Here is a 22,430-nt window from a genome sequence, read left to right as displayed (position 1 = left end):
ATAGTGATATGTGCTGGGTTTCCCCTGTTTACAGATAACTTTCCTCAATACAAGCTTACAAACCATTCTTTACACTAATGTCTAACACTTCAATCTCTGTTAGGAAGTGTAATAATGTACTATACAATGTGAGACTTCATTGTTTGAAGTCTTTTTGCTTGTGGGAGGAGACAAAAGCGCAGAAGGATGACCTGCAGAGTTTGAGTAGTAGCATTATTAAATGGGACCCTAGAGCAGGGGTCTCAAACTGGCGGACTTACAGCTGTTGCAAAACTACAAGTCCCATCATGCCTCTGACTGAGGGAGTCATGCTTGTAATTGTCAGCCTTGCAATGCCTCATGGGACTTTGCAACAGCTGAAGGGCCGCCAGTTTGAGACCTCTGCCCTAGAGCAATGGTGCTGTGAAAAACCCATATTATCCTCCATGCTGCTTTGTAAAACTACATTGTAGAGAGTTTCAAATAACTTTGACTTTGATTCAGCTAGTTTTATATCTCGTCTAGATTCTGAAATTTTCACTTTCCTTAGACTGGTGTGGCTTTCCAGCACATTATGACAGCACATCAATTCCATCACACCATCTAGAACATCAGCTATAAATCAAACACTTGGTCAGAGTGACACACGAAAAAATATATTTTTGTAATTCTTTTTTACAGTACTTTTTCTTAGCCTTATAACAAACATATTTAGGATAAAAAAGTGAAGAGTTCAAGATAGATTAGATAGTTGTTGTCTGCGATCAACATTTGTTTGATTATACTATATTATAATGTATAAAGTACAGGAATTACTGGAAAATAAAAGGGAGGTTATTCTTTAAGAACAAGTCTGAAAACTGTATTATTTGATGTAAATCTTGATAAATGAGGTCAGGGGCGTAGGATCAATTCCTTCACCATACCATAATACAAGTTCCAGGAGGCCTACAAACCCCTGAGTAAGGATGAGCCGAACACCCCCCTGTTCGGTTCGCACCAGAACTTGCGAACACACCAAACGTTTGTGTGAACTTTAGAACCCCGTTAAAGTCTATGGGACTCGAACGTTTGAAAATCTAAAGTGCTAATTTTAAGTGCAGCTTTCTTTCTTTATATATAAGTATTTTATAATGTGCAAGTTAGCAATGCATGCTAGAACATTATGCAATTGTCTTCCAGTGTTTAACCACATCAATACTGGGCACTTTCGCCCCCTTCCCTCCCAGACCAATTTTCAGCTTTTCAGCGCTCTCGCACTTTCAATGACAAATGCACGGTCATGCTACACTGTACCCAAATGATATTTTTATCATTTTGTTTGCACAAATAGAGATTTATTTTGGTGGTATTTATTCATGACTTCATTTTATTTATTTTTTTGCGATATAAGTGAAAAAAGAGCATAAATATGAAAAAAAACATTATTTTATTCTTTCTATTTTAAAAGAAATCCAATAAAATCAAATTTTGTCATAAATTTAAGCCAAAATGTATTCTGCTACATGTTTTTGGTAAAAAAAATTCCTGTTAAGTGTATAATAATTGGTTTGTGTGATCACACGGACATATGTACGCAAATAATCATGTACAGATGTGCGCAGGAGATCACGGACATGTGTGCAAATGATCATTGGGACATGTGATTTTACTGTTACATATGTGGGGACCAGGTGTTTTTACTATGTGTGGACATGTGTTTTTACTATGTGGGACATGTGTGTATGGGGACATGTATTTTGGGGGACATGTGTGTTTACTGTGTGGATTTGAATCGGCTATTTATTTTAAAATATGAGCATTACTTACCCGTTTACGAGATGCATCCTCTCCGTCGCTTCCGGGTATGGGCTTCGGGAATGGGCGTTCCTTCTTGATTGACAGTCTTCCGAGAGGCTTCCGACGGTCGCATCCATCGCGTCACGATTTTCCGAAAGAAGCCGAACGTCGGTGCGCAGGCGCAGTATAGAGCCGCACCGACGTTCGGCTTCTTTCGGCTACGAGTGACGCGATGGATGCGACCGTCGGAAGCCTCTCGGAAGACCGTCACTCAAGAAGGAACGCCCGCTCCCGAAGACCCATACCCGGAAGCGACGGAGAAGATGCAGCTCGAAAACGGGTAAGTACTGCTCATATTTTAATACAAATAGCCGATTCCCCTAGACCGAACGAGCAGGAAGCTAAGGGGAGGAAATTTTTTTTTTTTACAAATGGGTGAACTCCCGCTTTAAATAATTACACACACCCCACACATGTTGAACTGATTGGCTGGTGTCTTTATTCAACCTTGCTAACTATATAACTTATAACTTATAACTATAACTATATGTTACCTCTGCTCAGTTGTAATAAAATGGCCATATAGCTTCAAAGTACTTACAAAGTAATACTTTTCTTTCTGACAAATAGTAAAGTTCTTAAGGATTGCATTAGTATGGTATCTGTACTTGTGGAATACATGGCAAACAATAAATAGATAATTTAGTTCACACTAGACATAGTTCTGTTCAGTTCCGTGTGCTTTTTTTCTGCACTAAAAATGCAAGCATCTGTGTTTTCCATGTATTCCAATGGATCTAGTTCACACCAGTGCAGTCAGTTCGGTCAGTTTCTGGTGCAGAAACTGACCGTAACGGACTGTATTGGTGCAGAAAAACAGAACTGCACGGAACTGCATGAAACTGCATCTGGTGTGAAACTGTCCCTAAGGAAAAAAAAGCTAAAGGGTTACATTTTGTAAACAATTTCATTAGACTCTTTACAAGCTGTGGATTCACTTGCTAGTTAAAAACTAGTACATGTCAAAGCTGGGTACCACAATTATTGTTATTTTATCTCAATTTTCATGTATTGAGGCTTATAAAATACATTAAGCTGATTTACTAAAACTGCAGTGTGTAAAATCTAGTGCAGCTGTGCATGGTAGCCAATCAGCTTCTAACTTCAGCTTGTTCAAATAAGCTTTGACAACAAAAAAAAAAAATGGAAGCCGATTGGTTTCTATGCAGAGCTGCTCCAGATTTTGCACTATCCAATTTTAGTAAATCAGTTTTTAGTAAATCACCCCCATTATTAAAAGCTAAAACGTTCCCTCATGATAATCTTAAATCCAAAAATTCTACAAATACTACATTTCATTTTATATGCAATTTTCTGTTTCTTTTTTTTTTTTCAGATTAGTTGGCATTCACTGGTGCAACCTTTTACATTGCCCTCCAGGTATTTTGTATTCAAACCAGCTAACAAGATTTCCCCCACATACTGACAGTGAGCATAGTTGAACCTTGGTTGTGTCCACACAGTTTAGCCCAATTTGATGCATGTATTTTATTCTCTTTATATTGTACACTTGCTTCTGTTCTCTACAGCTCAAGCCAAGTTGTCAGCGAGCATGGATGCCATTATCCAGCAGCATTTCTGGATAGTGGTCCATTCATTGTTAGTAGCGGAATGTTAAATATGCATGTCAAAGTCAAAATAAAGACAGGAGCAGTTTAAGCTTTCTCAGTTGTTCTGTTGCTATTATTCAAAGTAAGCTCAAGTAAGAGGTTTATTACCACTGTTGCTTGAGTTCAGTTTACAACAAAATGGAATTGTTGCTTATGGATGAACCATAAATCAGTAAATGCAAACAATTTTTTACACACAATGCATAAGTAGGCAGCACAAAACCCAAATACAGCAAACACATTCTAAAAAAGCTAAGCTAAATAATAATGTAATAATCACAATAGAGCACTAAAGGCAAAAGCCTTTAAGACCCATTCCAATATTTTCACTGGCTAAGCTGCTTTCATTATGTAATACTAGCAGGAAAAATGCTATTTTAAAATGTTCCATTTGGCTTGCGAAAAATTATTTAGCATGGTTGAAAAATGAATCTTTGACTTGTATGACAGAAAAGGGGGTTAGGGCACAGTACTAAATGTAAACTTTTTGTTGGTTCAGAATTGCCGTAATACATAGCTACTTTGAGCATAACGTTAATTGTGTAGCTAGTTTCTATTAACACGCAGCATAGACATAAACTATGGCAGTGCTCATGAGTCTACTTGGTAAAACTGGAAGAAATGTGTCAGTATTTTCCTGGGATTTGTAGGTCTCAGATCACCTATACTTTGTACCTAGGGGAAGCACAGCTACCAAATTGAGATCAGCAATGAGAGTTCTCAGAGCTTTGAAATGCCTGCAATTCTCTAGAATATTGTGGTAGCAAAGCAGATTTAATATGCATACTTACTGGTTCACCTGGAATTCCTGGTGGACCTGGAACTCCATTCCTCCCCTGTTCAAATGAAGAAAGATGTCTTAAATCAAACAGTGTTATCCTTATTTAACATACAATCAACATTACCTTACTAATCATTGTTTAGGCATTAGCCTCAATTACCAAAACTAAATTAAACAGCTGTTTTATACTACCAAATAAAATGACTGGAATGTGACATTCACTTTAAAGGCAGAGTAGAAAGGGCTTTTATCATAAATAAATCAGTGGTTAATTAGAAAGGCCTTGAATTACCGTATGTTTTGATTACATTGCTGATGGTAAAAAAATGTGCTGTACTTTTGATTGGGGGAAAGGTGGTGGTGAACAAAAAATGGTTTTATGTGTAAGTAATTTTAGGAAGGGACCATTGTACCAACAATCACTTGAGAGATCTTTTAAAGATCTGTTGGTTTTAAAACAGACATTTCTTGTACACTGAAATGTGCAAAATCACTGTGTATTTGTGTTTAAGTTTTTATTACTAAAAATATGGTAAATAAAGCTGTAAGCATACAAATTAAGGGAATTCTCTAGATGTGGTTATGGAATACTTTTAAAGCAATGCTTTTACTTGTGCTGTAAGTATTTTTGTCACAGGTGATAAACCTACAAAATGTTACATAAATAGGTCTCTATAACAACAGGAGGAACCTCGGAAATATGTGCCTTACAGGTGTGTATACACTGAAGAAATTTTGTATATGTGTACGACTTCCACGGAGCCTAAACATAGAATATTGACTGGAGATAAATGCCACATTACTCTTCCTGCTTACTTATTCATACCTTTGCCTTAGGACAAGATATGTGTTTATCTGAAGCATGTTCCAAAAGCATTTATGTTTGATTTAACAAAATGGACATAAACTATTGCAACTATTGTCTGAAAATCTGTAAGAAAATCTTCTAGTTATGTGCCTATATACAGTGAGGGGAACAAGTATTTGATCCCCTGCTGATTTTTTTTACGTTTTCCCACTGACAAAAAAATGATTAGTCTATAATTTTAATGGTAGGTTTATTTTAACAGTGAGAGACAGAATAGCCACAATAAAATCCAGAAAAATTTCCTCCATGCTCTTGAGACTGTGCTGGGAGACACGACAAACCTTCTGGCAATGAACACGTATTGATGTGCCATCCTGGAGGAGTTGGACTGCCTGTGCAACCTTTATAGGGTCCAAGTATCGCATCGTGCTACCAGTAGTGACACTGACACTAGCCAAATGCAAAACTAGTGAAAAACTGTCAGAAAAGATGAGTAGGGGGAAAAAAAATGTCAGACACCTGTTGTTAATTTCAATTAACAGAAAAGCAGCTTAAACTGATTAACAACCCACTATGTATACACCCCTCCACCTCTGCTTCTTAAAGGGGTTGTAAAGGTTCATTTAAGCTAGTTCATTGTTGGTTTGCTTACCTTTTCCTTCGATTTCCCTTCTAATGTTTTATTTTCTTTGTCTGAATTTCTCACTTCCTGTTTCTCCTCAGTAAACTTCACACATCATCGAGCAGTGTTTAGTCAGCCAGAATAGCTTACTGAACAGCTTACTGAGGAGGAACAGGAAGTGAGAAATTCAGACAAAGAAAAAAACATTTAGAAGGAAATCAAAGGAAAAGGTAAGTGAACCAACAATGCACTAGCTTAAAGGAAACCTATTTAGAAAATTAATAAAAAAAACCTTTACAACCCCTTTAACTGTCCAGTTCAATATCCCAGGAGTTCTGATTCAAAAGCGTTTTTTTTTTATTTTTGTTGAGCAGTGTATATACACATCTCTACATATACGGATTGTACCCGCTCCTGAGGAAGTGAATGTTTTCATGTAACGCGTAGAGCATTAGAATGCAATCCTGAATGTTTTTATAATGGACTTATCCAACTACCAACCATTATTGGTCATCAATTCAAACATGTTCTACAGTTACCCCTATCTTTGCCTTTTGTGTCTGTATAGTTTGTATGCTATGATTCCCATGTGATGCTGCTGTGTGCAATTATCTGACCTATGTTTTTAATTCTGTACCATTCTTTGGCTGGAATGTACCATTACAATAAACATTTGTTCATTCTTATGCATCATTGGCATAACTCTAAATAACAAAAAGTATATATGTACTATACTTACCAATGGATATATTTATGGTTTACACCAAAGATATAAATGTACCTTATTTATTAGTGGATACACGCCTCATATAAAGTCCCATGTGTGTCCCGCCCATTTATGAAAATGAATAGACAGACTCGATGGACCATTTGGGTCTTTTGTTTTGCCAGCACTGTTCTATGATTTTAAGTTTATTTTGCTTCTGATTAAATTGGTTTAAAACAGGTGCAAGTTGACCCTTAAAAAACAGTTACCTAGTGCTTACTGAAGGAATTTATTTTCTCTTTAAAAGTTTTTGCTGACAGGATACTGAGTCAGTCAGTCACAAAACATATGAAAGAGAGTAATTTTATCAACCACTCTATGAAAATGGTTGTCAAAAAGTAACAAAAAGTAACAAGTAAGCAATAGTTTCAGAGTTTAGCTGAAGCAAAAATCACTAGCTGGGTAAAGTCTCCCTTTAAAAAACAAAACATTACCGTTCATCAGCTGATTTTACTCTGATGCAGTATTTACATTGCTTAAGAATACAAGCAAAATGCAATAAAATATTTTCCTTTGAATCCTCTGGGACTCTTCACACCACTGCTCTGCGGGTGCCTTTGGGAAATATGCTGCATTTTTTGGTGTGCTGCACAAAAAACACAGCTCCTACTGAAGTGAATATAGAACGCATCAAAAATGCACTGCAGTTGCATTTTGGTAATTTTTGTGAGTCACATGTCCATGTTTCACAGGTGCATGTTGGAAGTCAGGCACAAGAAAACACAATAAAAACACATAAACGCATTTGCTTTTTCATTCCTTTATCTTTTTAGCAGAGCAGTGTGAGAAGCAGCCACATATTATGTACACAATTCAGCATTGCTGTAATGTTCCTTTAAATTATGGAAATTATTCTATGCTACAATATCAAGTAAAATTGTCCAAAGCATTGCCGAGTACACAGACATGCAGAGGTTGATTCACTAAAGGCAAATCAGGTGTTGTTTGGTTGCAAGGGTATATTTAACTTTGCAAGGTCTGCTAACGTTCATGCATCCTATTTCTGTGCACACGGGGTCACTGTAATAAGGTATTCTTTGGAAAGTGGAATTTTTTACCACAGTCACTAAGCTAAGGGGGAATTCCATTGTAAAAGTAAAAATTCCATTGCAAAGTGAACTGCCTATTTGTCTTTTAGTAAATCAACCCCACTGTGTGTTAATCTCTACGATATATTGTGAAGACTGTTTTGAATATGTTTGCATGGAAAAAAAAATGACAAAATCAAATTTATTTAGATCTCTGTGATAAAAGGCTAGATCCCTTTTATTGTCTTGGATGTCTTAAACTGTAAATTTACCATAGTTTTTGCTTCTATGTACAAAAAGACTACATAATGAGTAGAACTATGTTACGTTATACTTTCAAGTAGCAGTTGTCAACATCCTCAGTAAACAGAATAGATTGTTAGATGACCAACAATTGACTCTTCAAAGCTCATCAAAAGCAATAGAACCTAGGAATCTTTTCCACAAAATCTTCAAAAACGTGCTTTATTCGCATTACTGTCACTGGGTAAAGTACAGTAAAAGCCAAGACAAAGCCTAAGAAATGGCTCTTTGGGATGGATGGATTCAAGGATCTATTCAAAATTCAGAATGCTTTCTTTGTACCATACCTATTCCGTAGCCACCTTGGTTTTTAAGTACATTGTGCTTCAGTTGACACTCCATGATAATAAAAATTCCTGCATTATTATCAAAACGACTAAAAGCTAAAAATATTCACAGGTAAACTGAATTTATAATAAAGCTACTTTACTAGACGGACTGGTATTTCTATAGTAAATCTGCACAGGGTTACTTTCCTCTTTTTTTTTCTTATTAGTCTGGGGTACTAATTCCTGAACAGAATTCATTTGATTATGTTAAGTACATATTGTTTAAATGCTTCACAAAAATCTATATATAATAGGCATTCTTACTGGTGTTTTTTCAGTTCGCATGCAGCCCTTTTGTTCCTTCTTTGTATTAGTTTAAAAATCTTGTCTGAATGAGTCCCTAACTTTTTGACAGCTGATAAGATATACTTTTCTACAGGTACTGGAAACAAATATTTATTGCTTTTTAATTTGGAACAAAATGTTGTTAATTGTAAAAAAAACGGTTCTAGTTTGTTTGTGGCTATAAGAAGGTGGGCCTGTCAGTAGACATATAGCAACTCCTTTGAAGATTTATTCTACTCAATTTGGCACGCATAGTCTTTATGTAAATAGAAAGTGTTGGTATATTAAATCTAGTATACACCCTATACAAGATTATTAACCAAATTGTACTCAATGTTCCTTTGATTTTGTTTTGAGTTTATTCAGCAAGGCAGTGCAAAGAGAAAAACTGAAGAGCAAAGTGTATTACCCAATAAGAGCCATTCAGTTTATGAATCTAAAAGATGAATTCTGATGAGATGGTTCTTAGGGGATATAGAGCTATGCATTCTGGCCCTTGCCTTATTGGAAAAGATTGTTTATCTTATTCAAAAAAATATGCTATAGAAATCTCAGAAAGACAATTTACTACAATGTATTTAGAGTCACATACAAATTAACTTTGCATTTTTAGAATATATTTTACTTAGGACTTCAGGATAAGAATTGTAATATGTATATTGTATATGCATTTTCAGTATTGTTCACCATTTCATTTTAAATGCCAAATCTACTCACCGGTATTCCAGCAATTCCTGGCGGACCAATTTGTCCTCGATCTCCCTAGGACACAAATAATGCACAAAATCCTGTTTAGCAATCCAGACCATGCTTTATTTATGAAACAAGAGAGACAAACTACCGTATATATTTATGGCTGAAAGAGCAGCAGTTTGTCATATACATTTTGTCAATGCTTAGTCAAGAATATAATTCATTAGCTAATCCAGTTGACACTTCTAATCTTGCTAGTCAGAATCCTCCATTATGTCTTTGTTCTGCAGATATGTAAACATTATTGCATGAGGATAAGTGAACCTCACGGGAAGTTATGCAGTGTTGAATCAATTCAGCATGCCAAGTTCCTTTTGCATTGTGCACGCTCCAAGCACTTTGCCATAGGTGTAAGCTAAAGGATAATATATTTAGTGATCACATTCCAGGTTAGGAACCCTCAGGTCATAATAGGTCTTCGGGGAAGACTCTAAGAAACATTTTAACTCTCATTTCATCACAATTATTTTTTAGCTAAGATTAGTGCAAATAGTGAAAAGAACTTTTTTTCTATTAAATTGAGTCAATATCTGGCTATTTATTGATTCAAATGAACATGTTTAGGCAAAAACATAACGCGATGGAAACTGACATTTAATTAAGATCATAACAGTCATAATATCCATACTGATATTTTGATTGATAATATACTACATATTATTACAGAATAACCAGCTGCCTTTGTGCTAAATAGTCAGAATATATCAGATTCGGTCTTGAAAACCATGTAAGAAATTTGCTAGTGCAAAGGTAGCAAAGCCAGCAAATGATTCATACCTTATCAATATTCAGCCTTATATGCATTTGCTCTATGGACGCATATCCTGTTATTTTTGTTATGCTGCCTCATACACCCCATCCTACATTAGCAGGTTCTGGGGTCTTCAGACCCCCTTTAATTATTAGGTCCTGCTACTACTTCTCCTCCTGCTCTAGTGGGTCTTATTTCCTCTTGACAATTCTTTACCGTCAGGCCCTACTAGCTTTTTTTTTTTTTACCTCAATTAACCCTTAAAGTATTTTTCAGGACTCATTAGAACTCTTACTTTACTAAAACCAATTCATGAAGGCTGAATGGCGAAAAAGGCCTCTTACATTCGTTGTCAGTAGGAATAATGCAATAATGCAACCCTTACAGACACCTAAATGTTGGGTTATGCTGCTGGCTTTGCCAAATAGCATTGGCCCTGGAACTATGCAGGCACCATCAGGTCAATCAGCCACAGCTCAAGACACCCCTGAAAACCTCTGAAGGAACCCTGGTTGAGAATGGCTGCCCTTGGCTATCAAGTCCCGCTGTCTCCTACCTCTCTTCCACTATTAGGCCCCACTGTCTCCCCGTACCCTTCACTATCAGGGCCTTCTGCCTTTTACCACTACTCCACTATGAGGTGACACTGCCACCTGACCTGCTTACAATATTAGGTCCTGCTGACTTACCTTTTTTCCACTGTAAGGTGCTGCTGTCTCCTACTTTATTTTGCACTATTAAATCCTACTGCCTCCCAACCCTTTTTAACCATCATATTCTGCTGCCTCCCAAAACTCCCCTCTTAACTATCAGATCCAACTGCCTCCCCCTCCTCTTTCCATCAGATCCTACTGCCTCTTCGCACCATCAGGTCTTGCTGTCTCCTAAAGCTGGGTATACATGTATACATTTTTGTTCAGCCAGCATGTTTAACAAAAAAAAACCCCTAAAAACTGGCAGATCCCAACATCAACACAAACAATGTGTCATGCAGGGATCTCTCCTGGTTGGCTACTGTATTTTGACAGGGTGGATGCCCCTGTCAGAATGCTATCTATCTAAATCTGTTTGAGGGCCTGGTTCACTCACTGTGTGATGCCAGACATTACATGTAGGGATGAGCTTCGAGTCAAACTCATGTTCGACTCGAACAGCGAAAAAATTTGGGGTCTTCGCGGCAAATTCGAAAAGCTGTGGAACACCCTGTAAAGTCTATAGGAGATATCTAAAGTGATAATTTTTAAGGCGTATATGCAAGTTATTGTCATAAAAAAGTGTTTGGGGACCTGGGTCCTGCCCCAGGGGACATGTATCAATGCAAAAACAGTTTTAAAAACTGCATTTTTTTTCGGGAGCAGTGATTTTAATAATGCTTAAAGTGAAACAACAAAATGGAAATATTCCTTTAAATTCATGCTTATGGGGTGTGTAATGTATGCCTGTAAAGTAGCGCTTGTTTCCCATGCTTAGGACTGTCCCTGCACAAGCTGTCATTTCTGAAGTAAAGAAAGTCATTTAAAAGTACTCGCGGCTATAATGAATTGTCGGCTCCTGGTAATAGTCATTGATAAAAAAAATGTGTGGGGGTCCCCCCAAATTCAATTACCAGGCCCTTCAGGTCAGGTATGGATATTAAGGGAAACCCTGCATCAAATAAAACAAATGACGTGGGGTCCCCCCCAAATAGCCATACCAGATCCTTTAGGTCTGGTATGGATTTTAAAGGGAACTCTGCACCAAATAAAAAAAAATGGTGTGGAGTTCCCCCCCCAAAAAGCCATACCAGACCCTTTATCCGAGCAAGCAATCTGGCAGGCCGCAGGAAAAGAGGGGGGACGAGAGCGCCCCCCAGAACCATACCAGGCCACATTCTCTCAACATGGGGAGGATGCTTTGGGGTTTTTGGGCTGGGGGCTTATCGGAATCTAGAGGACCCCTTTAACAAAGGGGACCCCCAGATTCCGGCCCCCCTATGTGAATTGGTAATGGGGTACATTGTACCCCTACCATTTCACAAAGAAAGTGTAAAAAATAAAAACACACAGACACCGTTGGGATAAGTCCTTTATTAAAAAAAAAAAAAGCGGTAATAAGCCACTCTCAGTCTCCATTCCAACGCTGTCGGTATACTGCCATTGATGATCTCAAGGCTCTAGCGAGGGATGGTCTCGTCTCCAGCGATGAGATGCCTAGAGCAGCGACGAACAGCATCCTGTCTCCACTGGAGACACCCTGGGAATGACGTCGCGGCTGCCTGATGGGTCTTATGTAGCTGAGGACGGGGCCACCCGTCACGTGACCCCTTCACCCTCTGACGCAAGGGGAAACCCGGGTTTCCCCTTGCATCAGATGGGGTAACGTGAGGGGTGGCCCCGTCCTCAGCTACATAAGACCTGTCAAGCTGCGGTGACGATATTTCCGGGGCATCTCTGGTGGAGACAGGGGGCCAGATTCACAAAAGACTTACGACGGCGTATCACCAGATACACCATCGTAAGTCAGAATGTGAGGCGTCGTATATCGGCGCCTGATTCAAAGAATCAGAGACGCCAGAATTTGTCCAAGATACGACTGACGTAAGTCTCTTACGCCGTCGTATCTTAGGTGCATATTTACGCTGGCCGCTAGGGTCGTTTCCGTATATTTCCTGCGTCGAATATGCAAATGAGCTAGATACGCCGATTCACGAACGTACTTGCGCCCGGCATATTAATATACGCTGTTTACTTAAGGCGTACGACCGGCATAACTTTACCCCTCATAAAGAAGGGGTAAGTCATGTTAAGGTATGGACGTCGGAAACGTCGGAACAGCGTCGTATTTTACGTCGTTTGCGTAAGTCGTAAATGAATGGGGATGGGCGTAGGTTACATTCACGTCGACTAAGCATTGAGCCGGCGTAATTTAGGGAGAAAATGCAACGTGATACTGAGCATGCGCACGCATGCGCCGTTCGTTAGGTGCATCATTTACATGGGGTCACGATTCTTTTCCATACAACATGCCACCTACAAGCCTACTTTGAATTCCGCGGGTTTACGCCGGCCCATTTACGCTACGCCGCCGCAACTTACGGAGCAAGTGCTTTGTGAATACTGCACTTCCCTGTCTAAGTTGCGGTGGCGTAGCATAAATAGGATACGCTACGCCCGCACAAAGATGCGCCCAGATACGTGAATCTGGCCCAGGATGCGCTGAGCTGGACATCTCATCGCTGGAGCCTGGACCTGGATGGAGAGGAGATCATCCATCGCTGGACCCCGGAGAGGAGAGCATTCATCGCAGGATACCGACAGCGTTGGACTGGATTACCACTGCTGGAATCCTTATTTATTTTAATTTTTTTATTTTTATTAATCCCAACGGTGTCTGTTTTTTTTTTTTTACACTTTCTTTGTGAAATGGTAGGGGTACAATGTACCCCATTACCAATTCACATGGGGGGGCCAGGATCTAGGGGTCCTCTTTGTTAAAAGGGTCTTCCGGATTCCGATAAGCCCCACAGGGCAAGGGTTGTGGGGATTGGGCCCTTGAGCATCCAAAGCATCCTCCCCATGTTGAGGGCATGTGGCCTGGTATGGTTCAGGAGGGGGGTTGCTCTCTCGCCCCCTCTTTTTCTGTGGCCTGCCAGGTTGCGTGCTCAGATAAAGGGTCTGGTATGGATTTTTAGGGGGAACTCCACGCCATTTTTTTTTGATGCAGGGTTCCCCTTACTATCCATACCAGACCTGAAGAGCCTGGTAATTGAATTTGGGGGGCCCCCACGCACTTTTTTTTTTGGCCAATTAGGGCTCTCCGTTTTTTGCGCGCTGTGATTGGCCAAGCATGCAGGGTCATAGTGCATGCTTGACCAATCATCAGTGCGCAATGCCGCAGTGAATTATGGGCCGTTGCGCGTCACTCGATTTTGGCGCGAATGACCCATTTTGTTTGAATTTCGGCAAACGTACGAACAGACGATGTTCAAGTCGAACATACTTTTGAGTCTAACACAAAGCTCATCCATGGAAATGCTGTTGTTGTATTGATACTGATTCCATTGGCTTTTTGCACGATTTGCTTTTATTTAAGTAGTTATAAAACCACAAGCTACATTTTATTACATACTGTACCTTAAAGGATCACTAAAGGAATTTTTTTTTTTTAGCTAAATAGCTTCCTTTACCTTACTGCAGTCCTGGTTTCATGTCCTCATGTCCTCATTGTTCGTTTTTGCTTTGAAGTAGCTGTAGTTCTGCTGTGATCTCCACACTTCCTGCTTGTCTGGCTTCTCACTGTGGTCTAAGCTGTGTGTCTAAAACTCCTCAGAACCAGATTAATTTTAAAAACAAAACACTGCCCTGGATTTGTTTGTTTTTGTTCTGTGGGTCTCTTTACTTCACATAAACATGAAACCAGTTTAAAACCGAAAGTGAAACTAGAGGCACATTATATGATAGATTTTAATCTATGTTTACACATTTTTAAAAGGAATCAGTTAACTTTTATGTCTCTATACCCTGTAAACAGTCATTTCAGCAAAAAAAAAATTTCCTTTAGTGACCCTTTAAAACCTCACGTTTGGTTTGTGTGTCCTTTTTGTTTCAGCCATGTCACTGGAAAAAGTGGCTGAAAATATCTCACTAAAGTAGACCAAAAATTCACTTCCACAGAACACAGCACCTAGCAAAGACAGTAAACAATAAAGATTTAAACAAGGAAATGATTCTGCAATACCTTTTCTCCTGGAAGACCTTCAAGGCCTGGCAACCCCATAGGGCCAGCTTCTCCCTAGAACAAAAGAACTTTACAGTGTAACCTGAATTGTATTAGTTCAAACAGACACAGATAATTTTACATTTAAAAGATACAAATACACAGTAAATCTGTCACTTTCTTTGTCACAGAAAGTAATTTAAGCTTGCACAGTTCACCTTTTCTGCAGTATTGTTAAAGCTGCCTGAGCGACAGTTTTAATTATCCTCCTACATGTTTATTTCACAATAAAAAAATCTGCAAAGGTTATCTGAAGCAAGGTATAATTGCTGTAAAAGTCCTATTTTCTGATAGTGCATCTGAAGATATTAAATTTATGGTGCTGTGCAGCAACACCTATGAATAATTTTCACATTGTCCCAATAAAAAGGTACAAAATGTACAATGAAGTCACTTTTCTTCTGGACAAATAGGTATAATAAAACACCATAATAATGCAGTGTTAAAATACTACATTACCCAAAGCGTGGGATAAGAGGGGATCAAAGTTGCTTGAATTATGATGTGAACACACGCACCTCCAGACAGGAAATATAGAAAAGGCTATGAAGCGTGAATTCATTTTTATCTCTTGCTAAACAAAGCAACCGTTAAGGGCTTATTTTTCCTGTTTATTTTTACATGGAAATATGATAAAGTTAAATACAGTTTACAACCCTCCACATTGTAAGTGCAAAGAGAAGAAAATTCAGTCACAATAAATATATCATTATGATAATTTTAGAATAAAATCAAGGAGGTGTGTACTCTTCAACAGACAATTAATTTTAGATGTTGAAGAACTAAATAGGGACAACTGAAAAAGGAGGTTATGTGGCGGTGTATGATTTTAGCCACACATCCTGCAAATATGGCCCATTGTGTAATTATCTCGTTGTCCAATGTTAAATGTAATATGGAAGCCAAAGCACAGAGTCATCAGTTATAACCATTAAATTTGTCAGATGAAATACATATAAGGGAACCATTTTGAGTTCCATAAGATATACATTTCTGTCCATCCAGCTCTGACAGTAAAGACTAATCTTGACCCCCCCCCCCCCCCCCCCAAGCAGCCAGCACTGTTTCCCGCAATTTAGTCAAGAGCAATTCTGGTGTTACTTCAAGTGAGTTTTAAACAGGAAATTACAGTGGGGTTGATTTACTAAAGGCAAATCCACGTTGCACTACAAGTGCACTGCCAGTGCACTTGGAAATGCAGTCACTGTAGATCTGAGGGGAAGTTCTGAAATGAGGGGAAGCTCTGCTGATTTCTATCATCCAATCAATACAAAACAAAAATGCTGTTTTTTATTTTCCTTGCATGTCCCCCTCAGTTCTACAGTGAACTACTTGTAGTGCAAAGTGAATTTGCCTTTAGTAAATAAACCCCACAGTTTCAAGTGGTCCTGATATTAATCTGTAATTGTTTGGTTGCTCAAACTGACTACTTGATGAAAGGTAAAAAAAAAAAAAAGTTAAGTTCTGATGGAAACTATATTTTTTGAGATTATCCACCCAGCGATAGTCACTCAATACACAAACTAACTCCATGTTAACTAGGTAATTTACTTGCATGTGCAGTAAATAAAGAACTGACATTTGTGCTATGTGTAGTAGAAGAGATACCTTTATGATGCATGGCACCATATTACAATCTCTTCCTTTTAATGTGTGCACACAAAAGCCTTCATGTATCTTTTTTATGTAGGTATAAAACGTACTGCAAGAGCCTAAGCTGAAAAAGACATACTTGCTCTAAAAATAAACTTACCACTGGCTGTAAGACTGAAATAACAGAACATCAAACCGGAAGTGTTCTTTTAATTATTTTGCTTTGTTCGCCTGTGTGCCAGTTGCTTAGATTTTTCATTTTAATTTGCAGGAACACCATGTGCCTCAAGGTTGGCATTCTGAAACATGCTGGATATGATTTACACTTGATCAGATGGTGTAATGTATCCAGTTCTTGTGTGCAAACAGCTACCATTCAAAAATGTTTTTTTTTTCTTTACTAAAGAATCAGCCGTAATAGATCTTGCTTTTTCATCATACACTGACATTATTTTTGCCTGTAATGAGGGTAATTTGGGAACAGATCTTCCATATTACACACATTTAGGGAACATTTAAAGCTAAAGTTTATATATGACTGTAGTGCCCTGCTCCTGACGAACAGGCACTGCCTCAAATTTAATGGGGGTCTAAACTGTTATTTGGCTTAGACCAGAGTGGGAGTAATCCACTATTGATCGCCTGGGGGTGTCATTACCACCCCAGGCCAAGAGTGGCAGCAGCCAGGTCCTGGTACATTGAGTGTCCCCCTCAGCAACGAATCAGTGGGAGTTGTTTCCCCCGCTGTGCATGCTGGGCACTTAAGGGACAGATAACATTGCACCTCGTGGCCTGCCTGGCCGGGGGTGCGTGTTGTGAATCCTATCTCCGGGACCACGTTGGCCCGGGGCTGCGGCTTCATTTGTTGGACCCAGTTGTCTGACTGGGGCCTGTATCGCAGAGGTGATCCTGTGCTGTCCGTCCTGCGGGAGGAGGCCACTTGATGAAGGCGACCTATCCTGGTAGGGGTCATGCAAGAGGCAGGTACCTTAGAAAAAGTCCTGGAAGCTTCACCAAAGGATGCACCGTACACTGAGAGGCTTGACAGTGTCTGTCGAATTCAAAGGTTCTAGTGAGAAAAAGCTAAAGAGATCCGGGTGCTGAATCCTGTGGCAGAGGATTCCAGACCAAAATATCTCACCAAGAAAGGAATATCTGTTGCAGAGACTGTACTTTATTCCGTGCACCATCCCGGGTTCTAGGCCAGTTAGAGGGACCTATCCTGGTGAGCAATACCCTGGCTAGAGTGGCGACGATAACCGTTTGCTGGAAACAGGAGTGTTTCCTTATTTTGCACCTGAACCTACCTACCCTTCCACCCCTTACTCCTCTTTTCTACTAAAGTTCTCCAAAATAAACCCCAAGAGAAAGAGGTACATTGTGTGTGGACATTGACATTCTTTGGACTCTCCTTTCACCCTGGACATCGAGAATAGAGGTAAAGTGCCGCCCAAAATCTAAACAAGCAGCTCCTGCGGGGGTAGTGCTACATGACAATTTGTACATAGTTACATTAGTCCAGCTTGGACTAATGTAAGTATGTATGTGCCATAAACCTCTTACTACAAATGGTAGTGCGTGTTGCAATGCATTCAAAATCACAGTTTACATTGTCTAGCCTGATCAAAGAAGATTGGGTTAGCCCCAAGGAAGTTGGGCAGTGTATACTAAAGCTGAGTATACACGGAGTTTTTTTCTTTTCTTTGTTCAACCAGTGGGCTGGACCAAAAAAAAAGAAAAACCCCCACAGATTGCTGCATCCACACAAGCAATGTGAAACACTTTACATCCTTTAAAATAATAGATTTATGTAAATTAGTATAGTTCACCAAGTCTTTAAAAATATGTCTAAATCTGCATTTTTATATCGCATTTGTTTTATCTAGAGAATAAATAGTATAATTTGAAACATTAGAAGCTCAAGTATGATGTCTTCAGCTGTACAAAACATATATATTTTGAGAATACTTACCATAGGACCATGGTCACCTTTTGGACCCTAAAATAAAAAAAATAAAAAATAAAGATTTACTTATTTATCTTTATATAATATAAAAAAAGATACATACATTATCTGAAAGGTTAATTTTCATGCTCACAAACTGGTCTGCTTTCTTTGATCAGCAAAACATCAGAAGTACAAGTAAAGAGTGGGATATACTACCAAATTACACTAAGGCGGATCGCACTCCAAAAAGTTTCAAGTCAGTTTTTGGATCTTCCACATCAAAACTCTGAGGCCCCGTACACACGACCGAGTTTCTCGGCAGAATTCAGCCAGAAACTCGGTTCAGAGCTGAATTCTGCCGAGAAACCCGGCCGTGTGTACACTTTCGGCCGAGGAAGCCGACTGAGGCCCTCGGCGAGGAATAGAGAACATGTTCTCTATTTCCTCGTTGTTCAATGGCAAAAGTCGCCCGCCGAGTTCCTCGGCGGCTTCCACACTGAACTCGACGAGGAACTCGATGTGTTTGGCACGTCGAGTTCCTCGGTCGTGTGTACGGGGCCTGACTGTGTATAGTCACGACCAGCTTTATATTTGGCCACAAATAATTTTTCTTTTATTACATATGTGATCTGTCATGTCAATACAATTTACCAGTCTTTATGTACTGTGGGATTCTACCTCAACTCATTTGAATTCTGTCCTGTTGGATAGACAGTTCACACTACATTGTGGTAATGTTATTGATTAAAACAGATTTAAAATCTAATAGTATGTAGTCATCTTGACTATGGTTAACTGTACTAATTAAACTTGCAGCATGGTCTAACTGCATGTTTTGGTGCTTATATATATATATATATATATATATATATATATAATATATTGTGTATATACACACACCAATCATTAACAATTTTTACAGTGGGAAAAAGCATGTGAAACAAATACCATGCATGGCAGTGCCTCATACCATACACATTCATAGGAGACATAAAATGTGGTTACATTTAAATACGCAAGGATTAAATGTATACACTTTGAAATGCACGCATTTCAAAATGTTTATCTCATACATACTTTTCAAGTAATCTATGCTTATTATTTATGTTGGCCAAGTTTGTACACCAATAAAGTGCAAAGCTCTAATTACAAAGGAACGTCTCACACATTGATACTGAACATCTGCCACTGCATTTTTTAATGTTCCCTTAACTTGTCTTTCAAGTGTTCTGCATGATTTATGTTGGACTGCATGCAGGCTGTAGCAGAATTGACAGTCAGATTGGAAGAAAGAACTAAAAAACCTCAGAAAATAGCTCATTTACTGGCAGTAAAAGAACCAGGCTATGATCTCAACATTAATTTTTTTACACATGTTTGATAAACTATATTTGCGGCTAAAAAATGGCAAATCATAAAATATAATTAAAAATGTCTGTGAAGGAAAATCTAGAGTCTGTAATAATGATGAGAAATTCAATATACTAATGCTTTACTGCTATGATCACCTGTTCTCTGAATGAAGGGGAATGGCATTAACCAAGCCCTACATGTAGCATGTGAACCTTGGGGTTGGAGAATTGTAATATGCAGTAAAGCCTAGTAACACGCTACTATTTATTAGTTAAAAAAAACAAAATGACAGGAGATGTCTTAAGACAAGTCATATATATATATATATATATATATATATATATATATATATATATATATATATATATATATATGTACGGGTGACTCCGCCTCCCTCTGATGCAAGGGAAACCTGCGTTGTGTCAGAGGGGGGCAGGGTCACCTGTACACGTCACTGGGTAACCCTGGCGATTCTCCTTGAGTCTCTGGCCCTGCCTTCAGCTATATAAGAGCTGTCGGCGCATCATTTGTCGTGTGGGAGGCAGGATCTTGTGCGTTGTATCCTCGCTGGAGATCATCCCTGGAGATCGAGAATGGATATATCGCTGGAGATCGAGAAATGGATTACCCTTGCTGGAATCTTTTTTTTTATTTAATTATTTTTTATTTTAATAAAGGAGTTGTCCCAAGCCATCTCCTGTCGTTTTTAAAATTTTGACACTTTCTTTGTAAAATGGTAGGGTACAATGTACCCCTTACCAATTCACATAGGGTGGGCCCCCCGCCCGCAGACCCCCACAACCACCGGGCAAGAGCTGTGGAGTGAAGATTTACATTAGAATGTTAGAATTTTTCTGGTACAATTTTTATATATTTTATTTCACTAAAACAAAGAATGTTTTAAAAGTGGAAAAGTGGTGGAGTAAGTGATCTTAATGGTAATGATTTAATTAAAAAAAGAACACAGTCTCATATATTAAGACATAACACATACCGGGGGACCAGGTGTCCAGGGTACGACGGCTGTAGCAGTACCCTGGGAAGAGAAAAGAGAGTTATTGTTGCTAAAAACACTTTACATTGGTTGTTTTTTACAAGCTTAATGATATTTAGGGATGAAACAGGTGTTTTGACTTAAAGAAAAAAAGGAACAGGTGTGGGTCATAATTTAGTTTGGAAATATAGCTTTACATCATTGGTAGAGCATCTTGAGCAGCATCATTTATCTACAAAGTAAACACTGCAAATCTGCACTGAGGAAACTCTCTGTAGGAAATTGAGGGATTTGTATCTTTCTTGTAGCTACGGAAGATGGTCAATTTACAGTGCAATTTGATAAAATGTGGACAGTCAGCACACACTGGTAATGTTTGGTGTAATGAACTCATTTGGTGCAAACAAAACAATATATAATGTTACTTTTGTAAAACAAGGACTGTGCTGATGCTGCTTGAAGGGCAGGATGGGTATGGTAGTGTAAAATACACTATGTGGAAAAAAACTGCTCAGACCTAAACTAGTATGGCATGGTAGGGCCCTCAATGGGTTATAAAAGGTTTATGAAAAAATACCATTCTGATATAATTGAAAAAAGTATAATCACTTTTTTTTTTTAATTAGAAGCTAGGAAGATTACCTTCTTTTCTCTTCTCTGTGTATACAAAAAATCTTTAAAACAAAATCAGTGTTCCCACGTTCTAATGCTGCGTACACACAACTGTTGTTCATGAGAGAAAAATTCAATTTTTAAAAATTGGTCGTGAAAAACAGTCGTGTGTATGCTCCAGAACATTTTTCTTGACGAGAAAAATGGACGAAAAAATTTAGAACCTGCTCTATCTTTTCTCGTCCGGTTTTTCACGTCGTGAAAAACAGTCGTGTGTACGCTTTAACGAGGGGGGAAAATGCGCATGCTCAGAAGCAAGTTATGAGATGGGGAAATTAGCAAAAGCAGCTCAAAGGGTGATGCCATTTCAATGGAACTTCCCCCTTTTTAGTACCGTCATACGTTTTGAACGCCTTTCTCAAGCATTTTTTTTCATGAACGTTGTGTGCAAGGCAGGCTTGAGAGGAATTATGACAAATCACGTAGAGAAAAACGTTGTTTTTTTTCATGATTTGAATAACGGTCGTGTGTACGCGGCATTAGGCAGGAATCCTGGTTTCAAAACATTTATCATTAAGAAACACGTATCTTCTTTGCATTGATCCTTAAAATTCAAAAACAAATCTGCAGGTTAATCTTTAAGAAATTATAAAATTAAATAATTGCTCACAACAGAGATCTAGATGAGGCATGAGCACACAATGGACTATCAGGGCATTTATAGTTGTGATTAACAAACAGCAGAAAATCAAAAATTCAATTGGCCAGAAGTCATTTGTCATCAACATTAGAAAAGCACATGTAGTAAAAGTTACCTTGTAACATATACAAGCTGCCCATCCCATTGCCTTCAGTAAGTGGCACTCCCTAGAAAAGGAAACAATACATTGAACAAATAAACAAAAACATTGCTATATGGGGTCTGCATACAAGTCTTCAAACTGTGAAGATAAAAAAAGACTAAACTATAACTATAAGCTTCAACTCTTCTGGAAGGCTGTCCACAAGGTTTAGGAGTGTGTCTATGGGAATGTTTGATAATTTTTCCAGAAGAGCATATGTGAGGTCAGGCACTGATGTGGACAAGAAGGCCTGGCTCACTCTCCATTTTAATTCATCCCAAAGGTGTTTCTATTAGGTTGAGGTCAGGACCGCAAGTTTCTCCACCTGCCAAACTTGCTCATCCATATCTTTATGGACTTTACATTGTGCTTTGGTCCAAAACAGTTGGTGGAGATTGGCTTATAGCAGTGTTTCACATTTCCCAGTCCTCAGGCCCCCCCAACAGGTCAGGTTTTCAGGATTTCCCTCAGATGAAAAG

General features: G+C 38.7%; 1 protein-coding gene across 1 annotated transcript in view; it reads right to left on the bottom strand.

Annotated features, from left to right (window-relative positions):
• Positions 1-22,033, bottom strand: part of LOC120935698 (collagen alpha-1(XIX) chain-like) — a 127,736-nt gene extending 105,703 nt beyond the window's left edge. The window contains exons 1-6 of the mRNA XM_040347752.1: positions 21,925-22,033; positions 20,498-20,539; positions 18,175-18,201; positions 14,571-14,624; positions 9,068-9,112; positions 4,220-4,264 (exon numbers count right to left, since the gene is read on the bottom strand). Coding sequence (XP_040203686.1) covers positions 4,220-4,264; positions 9,068-9,112; positions 14,571-14,624; positions 18,175-18,201; positions 20,498-20,539; positions 21,925-21,954 — 243 coding nt within the window. The 5' untranslated portion in view covers positions 21,955-22,033. The remainder of the gene's footprint in view (positions 1-4,219; positions 4,265-9,067; positions 9,113-14,570; positions 14,625-18,174; positions 18,202-20,497; positions 20,540-21,924) is intronic.
• Positions 22,034-22,430: the final 397 nt, after the last annotated feature.

This window comes from Rana temporaria, chromosome 4 (assembly GCF_905171775.1).
Source record: "Rana temporaria chromosome 4, aRanTem1.1, whole genome shotgun sequence".
NCBI classification, from domain to species: domain Eukaryota; kingdom Metazoa; phylum Chordata; class Amphibia; order Anura; family Ranidae; genus Rana; species Rana temporaria.
This window is presented reverse-complemented; position numbering and strand designations above follow the sequence as displayed.